A 26,351-nucleotide genomic window follows, 5' to 3' on the forward strand; every position below is an offset into this window, starting at 1 on the left:
TTGTCGCCGTAAGAGAAAGCAAAGGTTCCACGACCACTCAGCGATGTGATCCTTCGATAATTGTTTACATTGCGTTTGTTATTTGCTTCCATTTCTATGGATAGGAAACATATGTGCAAATTTCAAACACAATTGAAACGGCGGCACGGCATCAGTAAGCAAGCTATGTGTCTCTCCAGGAATACGGAAGGTACTTCATCCGGTTTGGAATTGAAATGCGACTTGAGCATGGATGCGGCCTTCGAAATCATCTCGACATTAACATCAATGGCACCTAGCGTTTGACCGTATGCTGGGACATTGCTGGCTATAGGTGTACGCAAGGTTAGTCAAGAACTCACCTTGGGTCTACGTGGTTAATGCTCAATATCTCATTGGTGAAAACATTTGCGAACATCTTGGAAAAGAAACGGCATATATCGTAAGGATTTTAAACAGATTTCTTTTTTCAAAATTCTGAGATTTTCTGTTAAATAAAAGAGTTTATTAAACGATAAATAAAGATTGTAGGCACACAAAAAAATGCAACACTTTCTTTTGTGTATAACTTTTTATTGCACGGGTTAAAATTGATGCAATTTTGGGTAACACTAATTTAGAGTGTAATGTGTACATGTAAAAAAATTCGTCACAATCTATCACTTGTGGTTACCGAAATGGCTACCAAGCAAGAAGTGCTTCGATAAAAAATTATGGGGTCGTGGATAATTCAGGCCAGTCCCACAAGGGGATCGCGAAACAGATGGGAATCGATCATTTGACCGTGTCCTGTGCGGTAAAACCGTTCAAGGAGACCCAGATGACCCAGCGGCGAACTGGCAGCGAAAGAAACACGAAGACAACCGACCCCGTGAAGGCGAGCGATTACTTCAAGCACAGTCCGAACCTTTCGATTCGGGACGTGGCCAAGAAGGTCAATTCTTCCGATTGGTTTTTCCAGCATACAATGAAGCGGGCCAGACTTCATGGCTTCAATGTAAGGAAGGCTCCTAACCGACCGGATAAAAAGAATACGGTGGCCGAATTTCGCGTCAGGAAGCTGTGGTGGATGGTCTAATTGAGAGCGAATCGGAGATACCGAACCTAATTTTCTATAATTTCGGCGAAAAACATATTTTGATGTGATAGGTTAACGGCACCAGTTTTCGCCAGGGTACCAGTTTGCGCCACCCTAGGGGTACAAAAGTGTTTTTTTGATATTTGGAATGCCATAAGTAGTATAACATATTTAATAATTTAACCATAGTTGTGTACTGAACCAATGTAATATGACTCTAAACACTTAATGGTTATATAACTCTAAGTGGCATTATTTTTAGTTGGTGTCGTCATATTGAAAAGAATTAAACATGATCCACTTTTCGCCATTGACGAATTTCAGTGGACCGTTCCTGAGCACATCGCGGGAACCAGTGATGCGGTTGTTTTTCAATGGATATCTATTCTGTTTTTACTATTCAACTGAAAATTAATTCTATTTTTCGAAAAAAATATATATGTAAATCAATTTTCAGACTAGAACAAGATACAAACGACGTTTCTGGGGGTGGCGAAAACTAGGTCTTGAGGGTCGAAAACTGGTGTCTCAACATGCATCATAAATTTTACATTTACAACAACTTTTTCAAATATTTGGGCCTATGTTTTGTGCTGAAAACATAGCAAAAAATGTTTCTGTTTAATGTAGGCTAAACAATTCTCATCGATACGGAACTATATGGCAAAGAATCTCGGTTTTCTTGTTTGCTGTCTGAAAAAGTGGCGATTTCTGGTGTCGTTACCCTATTCTAGATTCACTATAACGGAGATCACTAGAGTGTATGACCAAAATGCCTAAACGTACCTCTAATACTATGCAACTCAATGAGATGCAACTACGTTAGTACTGCTTGTTTTGAATATAATGTGGAATAATTTGTTTGAGTCTTCGTTTATATTTATAAAACTATACAAATTTACTGCTGTCTGCTCATCATTGTATCATGAATATCGTTATATTTTTAATGCCAATTTTGGACATGGGACGTCAAGGGTCTGGTTTTCCTTACAGATGGAGCTCTTATGGAGTAAATCAAATGGATAAATAATATGCGTCATACGGTTATTAATGAATTAAGGAATGGTTTATTTTCTCGAATTTGTATATCGGGGACGTTGCATTCGTTCACAAAATTAGACCATGGGTACCGGGATGGTTGGTAGCACCGTCGGTAGCACCGTTGGTACCAACGTTGGAACTAACGTTGGCACCGCCGGTAGAGCGGGCAAAGCTGGTAGCCCGGGCAAACCGAGTATACCTCCTAAAAGCGCGCCTAGAAGCGTAAGAACGATATCTAAGAGTCCAGCACCCGGCGGATAGCATTCCTTGGTGATTCGTGCGACCAGAGTACAGTTATCCAAACAGGTAGCCCTCAATCGATCGACACACCGTTGACTGTCGCGCTTAAAGTCTTCTTCCGACGTGCCATAACCGCCACACTGCACGTACAACCGATCGTTGTTCGGTCCCCGGATATCGTCGTACAGTCCCTCACGAATCATAATACATCGCATTAGACAGCTGGACTTGTGGTTCAACAGGAATTCGGATTGTCCGTATACCGCTAGTTCTCGAAGGGAAATTCGCAGAAATTGTGCGCATTGGATGATTACGTTTTGATGCAGTAAATCCGGAACGGGGACCAACTGTGGTGAAGCGAGCGCACTTCCGTAGTTCTGCTCGAAGCAACTCAATGACGCATCTGCTCGCCCACAAGCATCGCACTGGGGTAATTCGCTAAGTTTGCATCGGAGACAATCGCTGGTACGGCTTACGGTCTGATTGTTCCGCTGCCCGGCCGGATAATGCCGCGATAATGGCAGACCCACAACTCCGGTAGTATCATTCCAAGCACGAAGTACCAGCAGCTTACAACGGTCGTCACAAGAACAACCGGCATAGTTGAGGTATTGTTTACACTCAATTTGAGCTTGTCGTTGACTTTTTAGCACCACTTTGTGGCTGGTAGCGTTGCTACCGGAGGCAAACACCAGGAAGAGCAGTGAGCAGCTTAGCAGCCAAAACATGTTGGCAAGGTTGCAGTAAAAGTGTTGGATTTCTACTCCGGAGTGAGGTTGCAACTACACTGACCGGATGGAGTAAAGTAATGGTTTTTATAATAATATGACATTGAACCATTAAATGAATGGAAGGATAGAACGCACGGGACGTGCTTTTTTTGTAGCGGGAAAATATTGAATCAATATTATTGGTGAACTCAGCAATAGGATAATGTTTAATGTATACATAACCTACCGTACTTCTTATTGTGTTCGTGTAAATAAAAAGTAATAACAGTGTTGTTGGAGCCCGTGAAAAGTTTCGGCTAACGGGTCTTGTTTTGTTGTTGTTACAAAGAACATGTACACCCAAGCCTTGAGCATTACGGAAGAAGCACGCGGAAGCTTTGCTATTAAAACCAAAAACATTGATAAGCCGCCTTTTGTATGGGTCCTAACAAACAAGTAAGCACACTTGCTTAGATATAAGTAACGAATTTCTTAATTTTTTTTGTAGAAAGGTAAACGAAAAGGATCATAAAATCCCAACAGTACCGTCTAAAATTGAATAGTGTAAAAATGTCACGCTAAATATGCTCTTATCGAGCGCATTGATCAATTTGATCAAGTGAAAATATTTTCCTCTGATAAGATATTGGATTATTTCTAAAATAAAGTGTACGCAGGGTACAGATTGATGGCTGATTAAAAGGCCATGGAAAATTTTCAGAATGTCGAAATTCCTACAAGTGCCTCACACATTTGCGACAATAACCAGATGAAATTTGCTTGTGTCGACAGAATTAGTTTTGTTAGCGCTTGACACAAGTGGCTCAAGTGGTTGCACACTATCGCTAGCATTAAATTTCTAAACCATAAAACTTAAAACAACTGAAACTGATTTACAAATGGAATGAAATGCTTTTGCAACGCAAACGAGTGTTGCGCGATAAGATAAAATTGATTTTCTTCGTCTCGGTTGACAATTTAATCCAAAACATTACAATCGGTTTCGCAATTGAACGGCTTACTGTATTGCACAACGTAAGTTGAAGATTTCGTTTCTACTAGTTGCGTAGTCTAGCATAAATTCTAGCATCAAACACTTACCCAAAGCCGGACCCCACCGGAATGGCAAAGTAGAACAGCGCCAGCATCTTCGAGCGCATATCCCCGACGAACAGATCGGAGATGATCGTCGGTGCGATCGTACTGTAGGATGCTTCACCGATACCGACCAGCGCCCGGAAGGTGATAAACCAACCAAAGTGGTTCATAAACGAACCCAGCAGGGTCGTGGTACTCCACAGAAACACACCGAGCGCCATGATCCATTTGCGTGAATATCGATCGCCCAAATAGCCGAACAGTGGCGCACAGATCATGTACGATAGGACGAAAGCCGTCTGCAGCAGGCCGCCCTCGTCATCGCCGATGTTGAAGTGCAGCTGGATGTCTGTCAGTACGCCTGTCAATGAACGGAGAAAAATGGAAAAATAATTAGTAAGAATTGATAGTTTTATTATGGTTCCTGGAACTGGAACGAAAAGTACTCAGATGGTTTGTATTCATCATGATATCTAGCTAGAGGGGCATAAAAACTGTGGAATACCAAATATAGTACAAGATATTTTGTTTACTACCAGTCTGTAATTATTTGATAATTATTTTAACCAGATCGTGATAATAAACCATTCGTTGCGGAGTAAAATCTCAGTAAAATATTTTATTCCGTCCGCAGTAACCACAATCAATCGGTTCAACCCAAGCCACTACTGGTACTACTGGATAGCACCATCTCTGGTCTGTTTACATTTTTATTATAAGCCATAAAACGTGTGTCTTCGGATCAGGGTGCTGATTAGCTTCTGCGGTCCGGCAGCGATCCCAGAGTCACAGACCAACTTCCCTTCGGGGCCAAACCCCACTAACTGTTTGTCGATGTAAAAAGTGTTGAAACGATTGCTTTTACAACTATATTGAGGAGATGCATCCATCGCAGCCGGGTGGACCATCAAGTGGGACCACCCGCAAATTAATGGGACCGTGTGGGGAAGATTCAGAGAGAAGTAGAAAAAAACGGTTCATTGAAATGGAATGGATCGAGTGGAACAGTTCGATTTTTCGAATGAGTCAATAAAGTGCAGCAGCTCCGTAATACGTGGGGGGAAAATGGACATTCATGCACTGCGTGAAGGTTCACGCTTGGAACGCCCACGCGTGTCCGGATCGTTTTCCTCTGCGTTCGATTGGGAACTTCTAGGGATCTAGTTTGTATAGGATAAGTTTTAACGATCGGAAACTGATGCATGTTAAGTTTTGACGGTGAATGGTTAGACGGGTTTCTTTAGTGTTTTGTTTTCAGCTGGAATTGAAGTATGTAAAACATGCTCTAAACCTGACAGGAGTCAGCTTGTTGCGACCTGCCACCGGTTCAAGCGACCAGTCGTGGGGGGAGATTAGCTTGTAATGTGTTGTAGTTTCGGAGACAAAACATGAGAAACCTGGTTTTCGTCAGTTCGTACTTCAATTTTTTACAAAGGATGTGAGGCATTATGTACTGTTATCTTATTCATAATATTGTTATTTTATTTGCCATGCAATTGAAAAAGATTTCCAAGTATTATATATCACGAAAAGCTTGCCTTCCATTGATAAATTAAATAAACAGATAATTCTCGATTATGACGGTCTGAGTCACGACTATAATACTGAACCGTTGATTATTATTTGCGCCTGTTTTGTAACTATTGAATCTGCTTTTTTATCATCAACAAACAAATATTTACTTCTTTGACCTGGAAATGTTAACACCAAACAGCATCAACAATGTGAAGTTGTGAAGTTAATCTCCTTGGATTAGAAAGTTTACACTTTGCGACCAGAGAAAAAATAAACTGTGCGGATCATCTCATATTTACGAACCAAATTGACAAATATATTATTAGACAGATTAGGTTCAGCCGTTCAATTAGCGTTTTAACGATGACTGACTGACTGTAGTACACCAGCGTGATTAACACTATTAGCGACTGTGTCGATGTCACACCTTTACTCACGTGTCATATCATTACGATTATGCTAACCACATGATGAGGATGGATCAGATGACACTCGTTCGAAAGATTATGAAAATATATAGATACGCAGGATTTTTGCTGCACTATTTTAATTTGTTTGATGAAGCAATATTTTACCAAGAGACAAAATCGGAGACTGTCAATTTCAAAATTCCAGGTTGAGTCAACTTTCCAATGCTGTTGCACTCTGTCTGCATATGTTTTGTCCTGTTTTCCGAGTTCTAACTTGAAAATCTAGATATTTTGGGATTTTTCAGACTTCTAAATGTCAAACAAAAAGACGAAGATTAAAGTCTTTTAAATTTTTGTCAGCTGTCCAATCCTGTGCTTCGCAAAAACATTACCAACTTTCATTTCTCATACAATTTAACGTCTACGTACCTACAAACCTACAAAGTTATAAAAATTGCCTGTCTATCAGACAAAATGACGGCCAGATTTCTGCTGTCGGTTGTTAGACTACCGTGAAAACGGCGAAAACCGATTAACAACCCTGGTCATGGTCAGGGATGCCACATATAATTCTGTGTTTTTTGATGGAAAAATCTGACAATCTGTATGGCGAGGCAAAATATCTGTGCAAAAATCTGTCCAATGCAAAACAATGAGAGTGAAAGAGGCAGAGAGTCATTTTGCTGACTATTTCCGTCTCTTTCACTCTCATGTAAAACCTCAAAAATCTGTTTAATCTGTGTAATTTCGCGAAAATCTGTATTCTATGCATATAGATTCTGTACAGGCGATTTCTTTCAAATATCTGTTAAACGCAGAATAATCTGTGCATGTGGCAACCCTGGTCATGGTGCAAAAATTGCTTCACATTAGTTAGTGTTTAGTTATGTCGTCCGTGCTTGGGAAGTTGAGACTTTACAGGAGTTTTCAACTAAATTCTCGAAAACAAATATAATTATTAACACTAACTATGATCTAACTGAAATCAAAGTAAAACACTTCTATTTCCTAACAAATGTATTGAAAATGACAAAAATAAAACATGGCTGACATGACATGTGGCAATATTTTGACGTAGGACTACGTCTTACGGCAAGTTTTGAGATAGGGTGTCATAGATCATTACATGGGAGCTCCTAACCACACTTTTTTGACAGCACTTGGTGGTTTGTTTACATGGTGTTAAATTTTGAATTGTGTTTTCTATCTTTGTCTGGCACATAATGATAAAAATTTATAGTTTTTATTTAAGAGAAAGTGCCGTACATGCATTTTACAAAAACTGATGCAGTAATCCTTCACGAAATTTCAAATCGAAAATGCTGGATGTGACAAAAACCATGTAAACAAACCACCAAGTGGTGTCATTTGACGGAAAAATGACGTCATCGCAAAATGATCTATACCAAAAAATTGAAAAATGCGAGCGTCACGAAAAATGAAAGGTTTTGAGCGTTAATAGCTCAGTGGTTTTCCGATCAATTTTCAATATTCTTACACCAATTGATCGGAAAATCTTCTAAGAATTGACCCAAATGAAGAAAAGTATGGATTCTTGATGTTGAACTATTGAAAAATTGAAAATAATGAACCTATGTTTTACCAGAATTCTCCCTTCGTGATTGGTTGGAAGATTCTTTACGATGATCTAAACCTATACCAATTTGATATCTGTGCTTGGGAAGTAAGCCAAAACAAGTGACAGTTTTCTCATTTCAACAAGACTTCTTAACACCGCTGTTCAACCTATACCATTTTGATGTCCTTGCTTGGGAAGTACGCCAGAGAGAGTAACAAAGCCCCTTCGGGCCAACATATTTCTTACGAACGCGATTAAACCTAGTCCAATTTGATGTCTGTGTTAGGGAAGTGTTCCAGAAAAAATGACACAAGTTCGTTGTCCCAACAGATCGCAAATTCTTTACTGCGAGACGATTAAACCTCGGCGAACTTGATATCTGTGTTGGAAAAATGTGCTACAGCTGCAGGGTTCGGTTATAATACCACTCTGTATGAATACGCATGCTTGCCGGAGAGATGTGCTGTTGATAAAATAGGATTGAATTGGTAAAATCCCTTCAACGTGGGATAATAAAAATGGATAATAAAAACAATCTTTAATTTCAGTAAGGTAGCAGGAAAGCAATAGTTTGTGTTCTTGATTTTGTTAAATTGTTTTCAAATGCACAATCTTTTGAAAATTGAACGTATGCAATGTTACTACTTTGATAAATGTTACATACAACGCATGTAGCATATACATGTAGCATATAGCATGTATACATGAAGAATCGAATGATTACAAGCATGAATACATGCCACTATCACTACAAAGAGACTTACGTAGTCCTGCGTCACCTATATATGCGGTCGTGTCCTGTACACAACCCCTCTGATTTTTATAGCTCGCACTTTGAAATCAACAGTTTTCTTTGTTGGAGTTGATAGGTTATTGCAGAAGAGTTTCCGATCGATTAGTGCAAACATAGTGAAAATCGATCAGAAAATCACTGAGTTATTAGCGTTCAAAACCTAACAACTTGTCGTGGCGTTCGTATTTTTAGATTTGTTAATGGAACGATAGCATACATTTCCGTAAGATATCATGTAGTTCTACATCAAAAGTTACTTACGAATAGGTAAACGTTGAGGAAAATCGATTTTATCGCGTTGTGACGATTCAACCATCTGGTGTTGCCTTGTAACAGCAGTCAAAAAAGTTTGCAGCAAGCTACAGTTCTAGTCCGATAGATATTTTCCCATCTAAACGAAAGTAAACAGATACTTTTCGTGTTTTCTTTCTGTCCGACATAACGTTCCAAAAAACATGCAAAGTGAATATGACTATTTAATTGCCAATGGTTGTAAAATTATTACAAAATTGACTGGGGTAACCACTTAAGCCATAATTACAACAAATAGTGGTTCATATTATTGACCAACCAGAATGGGTGAGGCAAAATCATCCGATCATAATAATAATCGATTACAACGATAGAAAACAGAAAACAAACCAAACAAACACATTCTTCGTTCGCTTCGATGAATAATCGGTTCGGCTTGCTCACATACTGCGAAGCGGTGCGGCGATGCCGCAGCACTAATACCTACCGATCTTTCCACTTGACCCACAATTCATTGCAAACGGCGCGGCGGTGGGTTTGAGCAAACAAGCTAAATTCTCCAAAGAGTTCGATTGCGAAGATGAATGCAGCATGAAGCAAGTGACTGTAATGACCGTTTCAAGGGTAGAGCGATGCGTGTGAAGGACGGTCGTTTCAAGCGGTACCCCGAATTTGCATTTTCATTAGAAGAACTAAGATGCAGATGAACTCGCGATATTTTTAATTTCATAGTTCAGTTTAGTCGCATACAGTGGCATTAAAAGCATAGGCTCGATGTGGTATGACTCACGTGGTATGATCATCACATCGCACGATGGTGGCGTGATAGTGCGTCACTATACATAGTAGAGCGATACAACAACAATTATGCGTAATGGGTGAAATCATTATGGTGTTGTTTATCAGGGCATTCAATAGTGTGAGGGTTTAACCAATTATTGTTTTATGCGTAGAGCATAGAGTACGGTGCGAGTGAAACAAGAAATCGAATCTACGTAAATATTGATAATTGTGAGTTATTATGATTTGAGTAAATATTGGCACTGTAAACGGTAGTTTATAGCCACTGACGGTGTGGCCCGATTTTCAACAGTTATTACTTTCTTCGAGTAGGATAAATTTTAAAGCTAATTACGATGAAATCAAATCTCACTCCCATTGTATTTGTATTTGTTCCATTGTATTCATTGAAATAATCGAGCTCCACCAAAAAATGTAGAAAAAAACCTAATTGTTTCAAATAAATATTAGGGGCAATAATAAAACTCGTCGTTTGATTGATTAGGCATTACCAAAATTCAAATAACTATGTATTAAAAGTGCCCGCATGTCCGCACTGGCCATGATCAGAATCCAAACTCATCGTTTTGATGCTATCCAGACCTGTTCCATCTTATCCGAACGTGCTGTGCCCGATTTGTTTTTTTTTATTCTTGAGCTGCAACCGTGAAAGCACGAGAATTGATTCACAGTAGCCAATCCGTGAACAAATGCGTCGTTAGTGCTTAAGAAGTTAAAATATCCTTCAGTTGAGAAAATGCAGTAAAACACTAATATGCAGAGATATAGCGCCCTACACGCTTACCTTGCAACTTTTCGTATGTTTTCACTATTTAGTGATTGACAATGAAAATTATAATAAAACCACATAATTGTTACATTTTTATGAATCTATTAGGCCTTCCACCAATTGGTCTCGAGGTCAGGTCTAATAAGTTAGTAGTTGTATATTCAAATTGCGACTGGAAGAGGATGATAGAGTCAAAAGGATCGTAGCACTAGCCCCGTAATTGTCCTGCGCTTTACCAGTCGGCTACGAAGTCTGTCGTATGAGAAAAAACAGAAGGTCAAGTTTCGACAATGAAGTGTAGCACCTAGGCTTTGCTTTGCTTTGCGATTATGAATCGAGCGACATTCACTCTATCAAAATTAGGGCTGTCTAACCGGTAGTACCGGTAGTACCGAAACCGGCCAATTTTTGGATACCGAAATACCGGTTTTGAAAAGGCAAAAAACCGGTATTTCCGGTATTTTCTAATCTGCTTGTTTTTTCCAACTCCTTATTCGAATAAGAACTAAATTTTACAAAAGATTATAAAACTCTTAGAAAAACAACTTGGTGTTAATGCCGACAAGATTCTTCGACTACTAACAATGAAGAGAGTGCAATTGTGGGTCAAATTATTTTAGCTCTTGAACCCGTTTAAGGCACAGTAGAGTAACTTTGGTGTTAAAATATTTCATTGTATAAGCCAGACGTCGCGTTTCAATTTATTTTTGAACAACTTGATATTCAAAAGCCACCAAATTATTCGAAGCTCTCAAATAACGAATTTAGGAAACAAGATCAGGGCCCAAAAACGTCATTAAATTGCAGTGTTGGGCACCGCTAATTCGCTAACCAATTCAATTTGCTCGATAATCGAGGAAATTTCGCTAATTACTAATCGCAAACTGCAAATTAACAGTCACAGTTTATTTTTGAACATATCACAACAACTTGCATTGTAATCTATCACTGTACAAATTATTACTTTCTAATAAAACTAAGATCAAAACCTATAATAATGGATAAAATGCTCTACAGTTTATTATTTCAAAATTAACAGCGGCACTTCATTTGGAATTACGGATCAGCAACAATTCGGCTAGTCTGAGTATAAATTATGAAGCCTAATTAGCGTTTCGCGATTGCTCGGTTAGCGAATTAGCGGCACCCAACACTAGTAAATTGTTATTCAACAATGAAGTAATGAATCTTCAGTTTTAACAGAAGCAGCGCCGCTTCGGTTCAAAACTGACTTCAATCAGCGTCATTGAAACGATTTTCAATTCATCATGACGACCGGTTTTAAAGTTTCATTTGTATTTCTCTATCAAATTTTCAGAAAAAGGTCAGCCTAGACTTTGAATGCAATTGAATTGATTTTGAGTAACATTTCCTACATTAATCTACTCAACATCGACAAATCGTGCATGACTGTCAATCGTCATCATTTGATACAGTCAGTAGCTTCAGCTGAAGCTTGCTCGAAACGTTCTGTTCAACAAATGAAACAAGTCGCTTCATGATGAAGCGAATGTAAGGGAAAGTTAGCTTCATTTATTTGTTTCGACGATGCCGAGCTCTGATCAGAATACGGGGATCTTTGCGCGTTTTGAGCATTCTTGCCAACAAAGGATCTGCCAGGAAAGAATTTGCACACAAGGAGATGAAATTTGCATTCCACTATCTTGGAATAGTGGGATTGATAACAGAGAAGAGAAGGTATTTGTGAACGATGATGAAGAGGATGACGTTATGCAGGAGTTCCGGTTTGGGGATGGATAAAAAATTGTTGAGAGGCTGTAGGAGACCGGGGCATAATTATGCTAGAAGCAACAATACAAGATATTTTGTAAATAATTAAAGGCGAGTCTCCCTACTATAAATTTGAAGAAATGAAAGGAAAGTTCGTGATGTACTTAGAGCCGTTCGCTAGACATCGATGAAAGTGGAAGTTTTTTCAATTGTTGGAAGTGTTGGCAATAAAATTCATTCTATAGTAAGGGAATTAAATCGCTGAATGTATTATATCTGCTTCAATTCTATTTTGCTAAGCAACAAAGCTAATGTTTCTGTACTGAAGCTAATGTTTCAAAATAAAAAGATTTACTGAAAAACATCAATATTTCTATTGATTTCGAATAATCTGCCAATACCAGTATTTTACCGGTATTACCGGTATTTTCTACGCCAATACCGAAATACCAGTTTTCACCAAAAGCGGCCAATACCGACAGCCCTAATCAAAATCCATTCACACTTGGCAGAGTTATTAGCGTTCGAAATCTCTCTCATTTTCGTGACGTTCTGCTATGTGCTCACTCGCGAGCATACAGTTTCGTAGCATCTTTCTGCACTGCCCGCTCACGAAGCCAGCCTGCCTCGTTATGTATTGACACAGATGTTACTTAACTTCTTCTTTTCTTCTTCATCTTACACACGCGGATAAGAGTGTGGACCATCATGAGTGTCATCTGCTGGTTCTCCATGATGAACGAGACGCAACGACCGTGGCGGATGGTTGAAACTCTACATTAATACACTACATAGAGCGAGAGTCTGAAAGAGATGCTTCTGACAGTGTGTTTGTTAGAACGAGAACGCGTGTGTGTGAGCAAAATAGATTAAAAAAGTGCGGACTCCGCAAAGCTTCCAATGTTTCTAATTTTGCAGAATTATTCAGATTTGTAGTGTGTTTCCTGAGAAGCATTAAATTCTTAGCTCGAGTTATTTAATATCTGGACGTACTGTTTATTTTACTGCAGCCCTCATAGTGGTCGGATCTGAAATGTTTTGACAGCTTGTTTGGAAATGTATCCTCTTTCAGCGTGAAAAGTTCGTCACTATTAACTTTGTTTCAACGAAGGTATACTTGACGGAAGCCGCGAACCGAAAATTAATCTTGGATAGCCACTTCGAGAATATGACGTGGTCAGGTTTAAAAATTGGCAAAATTGACCGTGTACAGTGTTCGCAAACATTTTCGTGAGCGGCCCACTATCGATCGGCAGGATCATAGCAAGCATCGCAGTGGAACTATGGATCGGAAGCTGCATTTGAAGGTATTGAGAACAGGGATGGAAGATTCGTGATTTTGATCAAATCTGTGAGTTATCGCCACACGCACAGATCACGATCCGTACAGATCATGACAAACAGTGAATCTTTAGCATTGATCACAAGATTTTGTTCTCTAAACAGTTTCAGTAGTCGATCACAGTGTTACATCTTACCTAGCTGCGAGAAAAAAGGTCACATATGTTGTTTGTATTGTGATTCATACGATGCACACAACCAATCGTCTGTATCTGTTATATTTCCTAATGCAATCATGCAATGAACATGATCTGACATGAGGTTTGTCATAATCTGCACGGATCGCGACAAAGTGTTTGTCGCTTACAAGTAGTGATCTCAATGAATCTGAATCTGATCGCTTCTATGATCTTGATCGCTAGAAGCGATTTTTTCCATCCTTGATTGAGAATTTTCGCTAGGTCTATTTTTTGGCCTGATATCAAGAATTTTCAGTTTGCCTGAATCTATATTTCTCGCATTAAGCATTTATTCTTCCCCAACGGTATTGAGAACACCCAGGACTATAGGGATGAGATATCGCCAAGAATTTCCATGCTGCCAGCCAAAGCACCGTCATAATTAGTCTGCGAGAAGGATTTCGAATCTTTTCAAATCAGTAAACAGAAGCAAAATGTAGTAGCCAAAAGATGTGCCCGGAAGTTTTGCAACGTGGTTCTAACGATGTACGAAGGATGCATCTTCACGGACGACGTAATGTATGCGAAGGTGGGTTATGTGCAGCTTCGCGAACATAAGCCACTGGTCGAAGTGATGTCCCTAGCAAGTTCAAATTCGTTTTACTGATAAATTCACAAGAAAGATTATGATCAAGTCAGGTATTTGCAGCTGCGGACGAAAAACCCACGTTTTAGATTCTAAAATGTTCAAGCAGGAAGTCTTCCGTACAAAGTAGAAAAAGGGTGGAGAGGTGACTCGGGAAGTAACAGAGATGAAGAGATAGTGGCTAGCTAACAGGGTCCAAAATATGATGGTATTCGAAGCAAAGTTCGTGATTTCATTTAAACCAAAATCTGAATAATTTTCTCGTTACTTTTTCTTTGAAGTGCAATAAATAACCTTCATTGTGAGTACCAAACATTTTTATTTTAAAAACATGGTTCCTAAATAGCCCCGTGTTTTTTGCGTCCAGATATTAAATAACTCAAACTTAGAAGGTCGCTGCATGTTTTTCCAGCACGGCTTACTCTCAAGACGTCTAGGTCTAGGATTAAGCGATGCCAATAATATCTAACCTGTTGGAAAACTCTGTCATTATTTTGTTAAAATTGTTAACTGAAAATAATCGAAATCATAATAGAAGGAAAGGGTATTGTCGTCCACGCCTGAGAAGCAAGCGGATTACATCGAAAATATGTGGCGAAATTTGCATGGATTTTGTCTGTTCCGCAATTGTATATCATTATGAATCGATTGATAAACAAATAATCAATAGCCTTTTGAAAAAGCAGCAATCAAAATCATTCGCTTTCTCATGGTACTGTAATGTTAAGGAGCTATTGAAAAAAGTTTTTTTATACTTTTTGTAGAAACATTAAATATTAACTGGTATTTTTCGACTGATATATATGTTTCGAATGATTGGGGTTTTGGCCGTTCAGGCATTAAATTATAGTAGACGCTAGATTTTACTTTTTACGTCAACGTTTCGATCGCGGATCTGGATCTTCATCAGGGCTTTCATAACATGTATTTTTTTCTAATGTCTAATTTAGACAAAGACGATCAACACTTTGTAAGTAACAAACAAATTATAACTCAGACAACAACAGCTAATAAAAATACACGTTATAGAAGCCCTGATGAAGATCCAAATCCGCGATCGAAACGTTGGCGTAAAAAGTAAAATCTAGCGTCTTCTATAATTTAATGACTGAACGGCCAAAACCCCAATCATTCGAAACATTAAATATTTTATAGTTCACATTTCTTCGAATACCTAGAAAGAAATCGCTCATCCGAACACCCGGTAAATTTCCAAGAGCCAATTTTCCGGTTAACAGATCGTGTCATGCGTCGTTAGTTCCCTATAGTTTTCCATAAACCGGGTTCAGATTATCTGACACCTTTGCTAATATCGTATGACCAGAGCGAGCGAAATGACCTTCAATTAGCAGCGCAGGTACCTCCCCCTATCGATTATGTCCGCCCGCGGCTCTGCTGTGTTTTGCCCCAAGCAACGGCAGTCGTTATCAATTCCATCAATCGTTACCACAGCGAAGTAAAAAGATAGTAGACATAGTAGACAATTACTGCTGATTAGTATGTTGCACTATACGTCTACCTGCAAATCGGTATCGGTCACTCTGGGTGCGTGTGATTCGTGTCATGTGTTGACCAAACGAGAAATTAGCGGTAGAAAATTGAAGTTGCATCAGCAAAGATTACGACCTTCGGCGGATACCGGCGGAGGGAGCTTAATTTTCCAGTGCTCGATCCATACCATTGCGGGGTGGTAGGTACTTAAAACACTTTAGGAGCTCTACTTGTTAGGTACATTCTCTAAGTGTAGTAAAGCTTGTGTAATCTTTAATGAGCATAATTTGTTGTACCGAAAGTGCTGTTACGGATTAATTATTAGTTTGAAGCATAGGAAACATACTAGATACTACCTAGTTGAATTTATAGCCGCTGCCACTTGCTTGGCTAGATGGGTAGAAGGTCGCGAGAACCTTTCAAGCGTGTATCCATTTTATGCAAGGCAGTTACCGTATCTTACTGAGAAGATAGCTGATCAGTACGTTTCAATGTTGAGAGTACTACTACCCTCATTCGGTGAAGTCGTTTGGTAACTTTTCAGAGTTCAGACGAAAGTAAGCAGCAAACTATATCTTTCTAACGCTATATATATTTGTTGGCAGTTAAACAAGAAACGTGCAATCGTTTGGCACCAATTTGATCATCAAATGGCGCCAGAAACATCACTTTCTTAAAACTACAAAAAATAAACATACACCAGTCGGATAGCGTATGGTTTTTTTCACATCCATTTTTAAGCATTCAATCTTGCACTCAATCAAGATATCAATGTCTCTTCCGATAGTGCATCACGCAACAACCGGTAGATATCACCCGCCATCGGTGCGTGTGTCACTCAGCATGCCACTTAGCAGAATCACCTACCTAGTCGCCGCTTCTATCATCCCATCAATTCTATGTCTATCCCAGCGCTATCCAGCCTCGCAGCTTATTTAGTGCCTGCTGTCAACAACGATTACGCGCTCAGCGGCGGCGCTATGACAAAATCCATTCCCAGCTGGAATAGCGCACGAAAGTGGAAAATTAATGGCGCTAGGGAGATTGAACAGCACCGCCCTGGTAGACCATCGAAAAAATACCGTTACGGTTATTATAACCGGCGTTGGATCTGCTGCTGCTGTTGTTGGGTCACAATACCGTAAAACTGTTGTTCTACACACTCGGAAATGTTTTCGTAACTAAAATCTTCGACGGACTCTCACTGTTAGAAAATATTTTTCCATTCCGATGACTGCATCTTGCTTTAACTCTTTTCAACTTCGGTATGTTGCACTGGGGTTTACCTTCATAAAACGAGAGATGATGAACATATGAATAACCGAAGCACTGTTTTCAGCTTCAAGATTTGAACCGGCTCTTGTAAATGGACGAAAAATTTTTTCCCAACATAAATAAAGGAATTCCCTTAACGAATATGACCCCGTCAATTAGGCGGCGACACTGACAAACTGCATTTCGTATTTTTCGTAGGCGATCTGAATTCGAATTTGAATTCAATAGTGGTCTACCAACCACAGTATTGCACTCAAAAAGAGAATGACCACCAAAGGTCATAACCAAATTGCATTTTATTTTAGAACCATTGTGGGTTATCGAAAAAATACTGCGCTTTTACGACCATTCGAATGCTAGGGGGGAACATAAGAGTCGAATTGACTTGATTGATTTTTTATTCAATTTAGTCCCATTAACCTGGCTCGTTGACGGCGAAGCTTAGAATCATGCGACAGTTTACTCAGATTGCATCTTACTTACTCGCACGAAGCAATTTTCTTCATTGATTGAATTTTTATGTCATTGATTTAAATTCGTTCAAAATTGATTGCTACCAGTTTTTTTTCGTCACCTGAATGATCCCTAGAGATTCCATTTGAGAATTTTTCGGTTCACGTGAATGAGCATTATTCCACGCGAACGGGAAGCACCATTGAAAGCAGCATTCGAACTTGAACGGTTCCTACTATAGTTGATATAAGGTCAATCAGCACCACAGGCGAGCACCAACTAATAGAAAAATTTATCGGTGAGAACAATTTCGTCGCCATCCAATCCAGTAAATAGTGGCAGCAAAGGTTAACTGAGAAGACATTTGGTGTGATATTTTTCATAACCACCTCTGCTTGAATCTTGAAAGTGATCGTGAGAATTTAATCGTCGAAATTTCCATCCTCCCGTAGATCTTCCTAACAACTGACAGCATTCCGTTAATATGAGAGGAAAGTTATCCAATTAATTTAATTAGAAGCTTTTGTTTGCTAGCACTGATATGCTACATTTATTCTACAATTTCCAAAAGTAAATGTTTCTGAGTATATTACACAACTGTTTACTTTTTACGGAAACGAAACAGACGGACAATAAAAAACACTTTGACCCGTTTGATTTACCCTTGCCGTCGGATGTTAGACCAAATTAGCTAACAAGCTGCTTGTTTGTTTCGTCAACGTTGCCAATTTTCGTTGTTGACTAAAAATAGTCGTAGTGCTCGTAGCTTTCTCTTCATACAGGCATAAATATGCCTGATTTCGTCATTCTTTTGAACAAATTCCTTATACCTAATTTATTTTTTATTGTTTTGACGCATAGCAACTCTGTAGAAATAAAATTTATTGTAGTAATTCCAAATGCTTTTTCAAAATGCTATAAAAACTTGAAATTTTTTCATTCAATTCCTCCAGAAATTATCTTCAAAAGCAGATCCAACATAGTTTGAAGCACTGAGAAGCATAAAATCAAAATTTAACCATGAATGTGCTGCAAGGTAGCATTATAGGACCTTTGGTTTTCACACTATTTACTAATAATGCATCTCCTCAATCGTCTCCTGGGAAAGGAATGTATTGTTGACCATACGTTTGAAAAAATAAATGTAAAAGGACAAATTCAGGCATCCCGAAACATCCCAAGTAATCAAGGAACTACTTAGGGGGCTCTGTAACCGCAAGGTTACCGAGTCTGCTTTGAACGGCGAGTGGTCGCTCGAGGGTTCGAATTTTAGTAGAATCGGTTCATGCGATTTCAACTGACTTTAGCATGGGTTTATTCTGAGGCTCTTCATAGCCCTTCCTTCGTGCTGAATTCTATATTACCTCGATAAAACCTGCACGATAGTACGAAAGTATCTCCTATAGTTAATCGTACTGGTCAGCCGCGCCAGGGATGGCTACGATTGGAGACAGGACTGGCATGAGGAACGTCATGAGGAACATACAGCAAGAATTGGAGGAAGGGTAAACTCAAAATACACACAAGCACGCATAACAGATATTAATATTAAGCATATCGCTCACTCAATAGCGATTATAGCAAAAAAATGCAGTGCAGAATACAGTAAACACTTGCGTGATATCACAGTTCTCCCATTTCTTATAGGTATTGTTGTTGATTGTATTTGAAAGAAATTGATACTTTTTTGTATCAAATACACTGAAGTCGTTTTTTACGCGAATTTCGAAATTTACGAGGTTTTTTACGCGGTTTTCGGAATTTACGCGTTTTTTAACGCGATTTTTGGAATTTACGCGGATGTGCTCAAAACGTCTATTTTTTGCGTAGTGTTGAAATTCACAAAAAATTTACACGAATTTTGGAATTTACACGATTTCTTTTTACGCGGTTTTCGAAATTTACGCGGTTTTCGGAATTTACGGGGTTTTTTTACGCGATTTTCGGAATTTACGCAGTTTTGATTTACGCGGGACATATCCTTCGCGTAAAAAGCGACTTGAGTGTACATTCATGATCCATTTGAGATTTTACCTAATTTTTTCAAGGAAGTTTACTCTCGATTTTTGTTCTTGACCTTTCGTTATTCGCTTTTCGTCATGGTTGTCTTTAATTTTTTATTTTTCGTCGATTGTTTTTTCGTCAGTTGTTTTTAATTTTCAGTTTTTTGTTATGTGTATAGTGTCGCCTTTTGCTGTCGTCTTCGTCTTTTTAATGTATTCTTAACGTTTGTCGTTTTCATTGTGCTCTTAACGTCTGTTAATCGATTTTATTTTTAACGTCTGCATTTCTGGCATCTTTATATCGCTTTTTGTCTCTTTGAAGCGATCTTTTACTGTCTTTTGTGGCTTGATGGGTTTTTTTCTCGTCATTTGAATTTTGCTGTCTTTTTATCATCTCTTAATTGCCTTTTCTGCATCTATTTATAACCTTTTCGTCGTTCTTCGTGGTCTTTTTCGACATTTTGGTCGCGTTTTTTGGCGTCTTTTCAAGGCATGTTTGTTGACTTTCATCTGAAAAGGTTATAAATAGATGCAGAAAAGGAATGAAGAGATGATAAAAAGATAGCAAAATTCTTCGCCTCTTCGTCATCTTTTTGTCGTTGTTTTGTCATCTGTTTGCGGTTTTTTTGCCGTCTTTTGTCATTTCTTTATTGTTTTCTCCTCGTATTCATGGTTTGGTTGTCATGTCTCTGGCCCACCCAGTTAGCTCCGGGGTACGATGCTGGTCTAACAAGCCAGTCATCGTATGTTCGAATCTCGACTGGGGTGTGCCACTCCATAGAGTCACTAGCCTCGTAAATTTCCTGTACTCTCGTAAGCGTCTGCGAAATCCGTCGGCAAAGAAGGGTGAAGTTCTTAAGGAAGTTTATTCCCATGGGTTTGCTTTTTGTCATGTCTCTGTCGTATTTAGCCATCTTTTTATGACATTTTCGTCGTCTGCTCGTCGTTTTTTAACTGTTTTTGGTATTTTTTGTCACTTTTTTTGGTAGGGTTTTGCCGTTTTTATCGTCATGTTTGTTATTGTTTTGGCGTCTTTTCGTCATCTTGTAGTTTTTTTTAGTTTTTCTGCGAGTTTTTCATTGTTTCGCCGTTTCTATTTTTTTTGGGTTTTTTGACGTTTTTTAAACGTGTGTTGTCTTTTGAAGTGTTTTTTGTCGCTGTTTCGACGTCTCTTCGTTATATTTTCATCGTATTTTCATCTTGTTTTCGTCGCTGTTTTGGCGTCTTTCGATTTCTTTTTATCGCATTTACGCCATCTTTTCATGGTACTTTTTTTTCTTTTTTTGTCTCTTCGTTGTCGTTTTCTTAGTATTTTAGTCATCTTTTCATCGCACTTTTGTAATGTTTTTGAAGGCTGAAATCTATATCTATAAAAATGAATTTCTGTCTGCCCCTTATAGACTCGGAAACTAGTGAACCGATCGGCGTGGAAATTTGTATGCAGACTTTTGGGGCCGGGGAAGGTTATCATGATGGTTAGAGACCCCTTTTCCGTCTGGGAAGTGGAGCTTCTATATAAATTTGGCGTATGATTGAAAATTCCGATTATTTTCACATATGCATTAATACTCATGTAAAGGACAAATCCTAGACGAATTCTGGACAAATCCAGAATTCATTTACAGTCAATTCCTATGGATTAATTTGCAATTGAACGCAAAAACACATTTCCAAAAAAAATTGCATGACGAAAGCTATGTCTCAGTGTCACCCACGTCTCTGTATCTCACCGTTGCCAATAGGAATGTTTTATGGCAAATGGTGAACTAGTGGAATTAGCAAACAATTCGATTGCCACTTTTTTTTTAAATATTAACGTTTATTCCTATGTGATGCCATGCAGTAATTTTAATTTTAATTTAATATGTATTTTGTTGTTGAAAATATTAATTTGAAAGTGATTGCAAGAAATTTACTTTGACCCCCCCCCCCCCGCACAAAAATTGATTTCTATAGAAAAATATATTAAGAAATCAACAAATTTTTCTCAAGCTATATTATGCAATGTAGGTTCACAAACTTCACTTTCCATGAAAATACCATGGATCTTGAATGTTTTGTGACGTAGCTATTCCCGTTGACTCACTATTCTTGTTGTCTCACTGTTGACACCTCTCCCCTATTTCATTACTTTGGAAATTTTTGCTTTAGCAACTGCATAATAAATTACAATCATCACATTGCAAAATTGCTGAGCATTTTTTCTATCCAAGAACATACTGGAGTGGCAAATTCTATGCAGTAATAAAAAGTTGTTTATGTTTTGAAACCTTTCATTGCAACATTACACTTCCATGTTCTTTTTCACGAACTCCCACATAGTTTGGTAAACAAAAACATATTCCTACGTCAAAATAATAATAAATGACCAACCATGAAACTTTCGGTGTTATTGGTAGGTCAATTCTACATAAAGCAAACCACCTTTTCCCCAAAACAGCCAAAACAAATCACATATTTACACAAACAAACATAGTCAAGGCAATCATCAGCTGAGCCGCACGATCATGAGTTTCGCGAATCCTGTTTATAGCCGCCCTTATCATCTAAAGCTCGGTCAGCCACGTCATATTTTGTTTGCACTGCCAGAATCCATGGACCGTAACGAACATCACGCGATCGCCAAACGTGTCTATAACCAACGTCTTTTTCGTGGCATTGCTGCGTCATGTTTTGTTTGTCTGCTACTAACTACTACCATACCATGGCATGGGCAAAGCTGATACACTCACTGACTTGGTTGTCCGAATGTTTTCATATTAATCGCAGGCAGTGAGTGAGCTCGTCGTTTGTCGTTCGTAAGCGAATGCCCCGAAAACGTCAGTGCCGTTCCTCGCTTAAGTCAAGTGCTATTTTTAACTCCGAAGACAGTGCAGCAGTGCAGATTGCTTTAATTGCTACGATAAATACGGTTCTAATGAGTCGCGTGATTCACACACCCTACACAACTGCGAACGATGACACTTGAAATTTGTTCAACCTTATCTGGTCGGAATGTGCATATGTATATTTAATCCAATCCAACAAAACAATCAAAAAATAAAATAAACAGAAAGCTCGCGCACATTCCTACTACTCGAATGGAGATGATGATGCGCTGGTGGAGTCACAGTCACACACGTCTGCGGTTTCGCATCAGCCAGTCAGCCAGCCAGCCAACGCGTACGTTACGCAAACCGCGAAGGCTGCCCGGCGGCCTGCGGCATTCTTCGCACGTCTCGCCAGTCACCAATTCGTATCCAAACCGAGTGGCGCGATCCGCTGCCAGCCAATCGCGTTCAATTAAAAGCCGATACGTCACACACTCGCGCTCGCTCGAGTGGTTGTTGCGCCGGCCACGTTGCTTTCGCGTCGACCGCCACCACCGCCACGCGTTGGCATTGGCGAGCGGAGCGCGGCTAGCCGCCGACTTTCCGCACCTGAAACGCATGTGGAGAACCCACGAAACGTCGCACGGTTGTGCTCGTGAGCGAGCAGTTGCGAATTTTGATAAAAAAAATTGTTCAACTGAAATAAACGTACACACACGACGCCAGTATCAGAGTGGTAACAAACCGGCTTAGCCGATCGACCGTCTTGGCTGCACAATGGGATGGGTGAACATGAACAAGTGTGTGACAGCCAGCGGTTCAAGTTGGGTTCCTGCCAGAGGCAGTGTGTTCAATTTTTGACGCCTGCATACCGATGATCTGTGACAAAGTATGTGCACCAACCAAAGCAGGGTGGTGGACGGATAAGTAGCGCCGGTGAAAGGTAACTCCTTATCAGGCTCCGCACAACTGCGGTGTGGTCAGTAAACTCTGGTTTAATGAGGGTGTGTAATCTATGCGGCACCTGATGTAATCGGTTTAAACGAGCGCTTAAGTTAGATTGAAGTGCGTGCAATGGAGCTATAGACAGATTGATACTGATGCTGATATTGGGGTAGTTCACAGGAAACAGTAGTGGCTCAGTTTTTCTATTTTAAGAAAGAATTGGTTCGATCAAACTTATCTAATATTATAAAATATAGCTTTGAAGCGAACCGTTCGGATTAGATAACGTTTTTCAAGTAAATAGCAAGTTGTTTTCAGCTCGTCAGAATAAAAATGAACTAACACAGCAATCGTCAAAAATTTATTGCACAGAATTTATTTAATTGTACATATGATTCTCGGTGCATTCGAAAATGAGAATCATTTCGACTGGCGACAGTAGATACGACACTCTGTACTGTACAAGTAGGTGAAAAGCAAGGCGGATATAAATAAGCTCGATCGCGTTATTACGTAAGAACAGTATTGTCGCACAAAAGTTTGTGGCAGCTAGGTAGAATGTTTGCAATTGACTTATTGATCGAGATTGAAATCCTGCACGCTGTCCGTAGCACATATTCGACTGAAGTTCGATAAATAATTGTAACACGTACTTTGTTATTATTACGGAATTTGCATTATTTATATTCTAGTAAAGAAAAAATGAGTCTCTTGTTCAAATCAAACGTTGCTCTTCTTAATTCTTAATTTGTCAGAATATAAAAGTGAACGTGAGTGTGTGTATGTTCCACCATAACTCCGGATTGACTGGTCCGTTCTCCACCATACATTCTCCTTGACATAAGGGAATTAGCGCTGGGAGGTTGAAAGCCGTGTACAAGAAAGCGAGATCGAATGAGTAAAAAGGGTTGCGTTTCCCTGGCATTTGTATCGAGAGAACGGCAGGGAGACAAGAGACATTCTAGTGTTTCTAGATCAAGTAAGCGACAGCGATCGGGATACGGAGGTGAATTTCCCGGGTTGCGGCCAGCTTTGCTACGAAGGGCCAATCGTATGAGCCTCCTCTCTATACTCGTTGAATTCAAAGGTTACAAAAAGTTGATGCGGAATCCAAATTAGGCACACATTTCCGAGAAGGGGACGAATTAAGGCGCTTTTAAGGCAGTGCGGGTCTTTGAAATCTCGTCCAATTTTTGCAATAAATCCCAACTGGCAGGTCGCTTTTGTGAGTATCGTTGTACGGTGACGATCGAAAGTCAATTTCGGATTGAGAAATACACCAAGTCAAAAGGGTTACTCCATCCCTCCCACTACAAAGATACATATGAGGTGCTAGAAAGGACCAAATGGTCAAATGCCATTACGAGAAAGAAAGGCGTGGCCAGCGTTGCGAAACCTGCACTCGTGTGGTCTAATTTTCACACGCACTCGTCCTCATTCTAGCAGACACGCCGGCATGAGCATCTCTTTCGGACTCTCGCTCTTATATCTTTATGCACTGCGACGAGTTTTTGCGAGTGCGTATTTAGCTATCAGCCACGGTCGTCGCTCTCGTTCGTCATTGCAACCCGAGCAGCTAATTTCGATTGCTTGCGAGGGCTCGCACTCTCCGCGTCTGTCAGGGAGGGCGATAGATGAAAAGGAGAAGTAAAAGGAATGCAAAATCAGTATACATACAACCTAGTGTGCCTCGCGGGCTGTTGGCTACTCACGAGTTACTGGCCTCATGAGTGAGCTGTGCAGAAAGACGTTACGAGGCCGTGCGTTCGCGAGTGTGTATGTAGCAGAATGTATCCTCACTGCAACGGCGGTTCTTTGTCGTACGCTTGCGTCAGTGGCGTTGCAAAACGTTGCACCAATCCCACAATTCGATGAAACTGAATGATCCCACTTTTAGATTAGGATTTCCATTTCCGTTTCGTGTGAAATGTAGGACTACGTCTTACGGCAAGGTTTGGCTGGGTAGGGTGTCATTCCAAAAGATCTTTCTCATATCTTTCGTGGTCAGGTTTTAAACGCTATTAGCTTACCGGTTTCCCGATCGATTTTCAATATTTTTGTACCAATCGATCGGAACATCTTCTAGGAATCAAATAAAGAACGCAATTATTTCGCAAGTGTACACTATTGAAAAACTGAAAATAATGAAGCAATGTCCAACAAGAAATCCTCGCATTCTGATTGTGGAAGAAAAGACGTCATCAAAGTTTGCACGTGTTTTTTGCAAAAAAAATGACAGAAACTCCTCGTCCCAATAGGTCGAAGATTGTTTACGGCGCTTAAAGCTATACCAATTTGATATCTGTGCTTGGGAAGTACCTCAGAGTGCAAAACCACCTCTCTTTTTCAACCGATGTTATCGTTGCAGCATTAAACCTAGTCCAATATGATGTCTTGAAGGTAAACAATTTTCTTAAAGTATAAAAGATAAAACCACCCTTTTCATTCAACCGCCCTTAACATTTAAGATTGAAATTAATCCAAATTGACCCATAGGGATGCTAATGTTTATTTGACTGTCAACTCAGTATACGGCAGTAAGGTACAAAACATTTTGCAAACAACTTTAGCTTATTTAGTAGCTTTCAATCATGAGAATGAATAAAACGCTGTAAAAATTATCGACCTACAAAAATTTGGATTTCTCAACCTGCAGCACAACCAAACAATTTTACCATAACAATTTTTTGATATCATCAAATCAAATATATAAATACATATATCTCTAACTAAATAGTGTTTGATGTTGAAGTAAGATTTGAGGCGCTATTAACATTCATTTGAAAATAGTTGAATATTCTCAACCTGCATTCTCAACAAACCCTTATGCAGCATGTAGCATTTATATATACATGACGAATCGAATTATTACATGCCTGGATACATGCTACTATCGCCACAAAGAGACTTACGTAGTCCTGCGTCACCTGTATGCGGTCGTGTTTTGTACAGATTCTCTCTGATTTTTTTTCAAAAAGGGAACTGCACAAATTAAGCAATCAATTTATTGAACGGAAAGCTAACAAAATTAGGATTTCATGCATTGCATTGCCTAGTCATTCCCAGACCATCAAAAATGGATTTTTATGGTGAAGTGGAGGAACATTAGGTGAGAAGACTAGTAGACTGGATGGAACTGGGAAATTACGACATGAGGCCAACAATATATTGGGTAGTTCAATGGTAAGTGGGACTCCAGCCCACACTTTCTCGGTTTATACCCGAGTGTTTTTGGCAATTAAACTATTACCACAATCCTATTATCCACTCAG

The 26,351-nt window shown here is 39.4% G+C and overlaps 1 protein-coding gene across 3 annotated transcripts in view; it reads right to left on the reverse strand.

Annotated features, from left to right (window-relative positions):
* Positions 1-26,351, reverse strand: part of LOC128734448 (protein spinster) — a 68,291-nt gene that overhangs the window by 16,473 nt on the left and 25,467 nt on the right. For all 3 annotated transcript variants that reach the window (XM_053828651.1, XM_053828652.1, XM_053828654.1), the window contains exon 2: positions 4,150-4,507. In XM_053828651.1, coding sequence (XP_053684626.1) covers positions 4,150-4,507 — 358 coding nt within the window. The remainder of the gene's footprint in view (positions 1-4,149; positions 4,508-26,351) is intronic.

Source organism: Sabethes cyaneus, chromosome 2 (genome assembly GCF_943734655.1).
Source record: "Sabethes cyaneus chromosome 2, idSabCyanKW18_F2, whole genome shotgun sequence".
Taxonomy (NCBI): Eukaryota; Metazoa; Arthropoda; class Insecta; order Diptera; family Culicidae; genus Sabethes; species Sabethes cyaneus.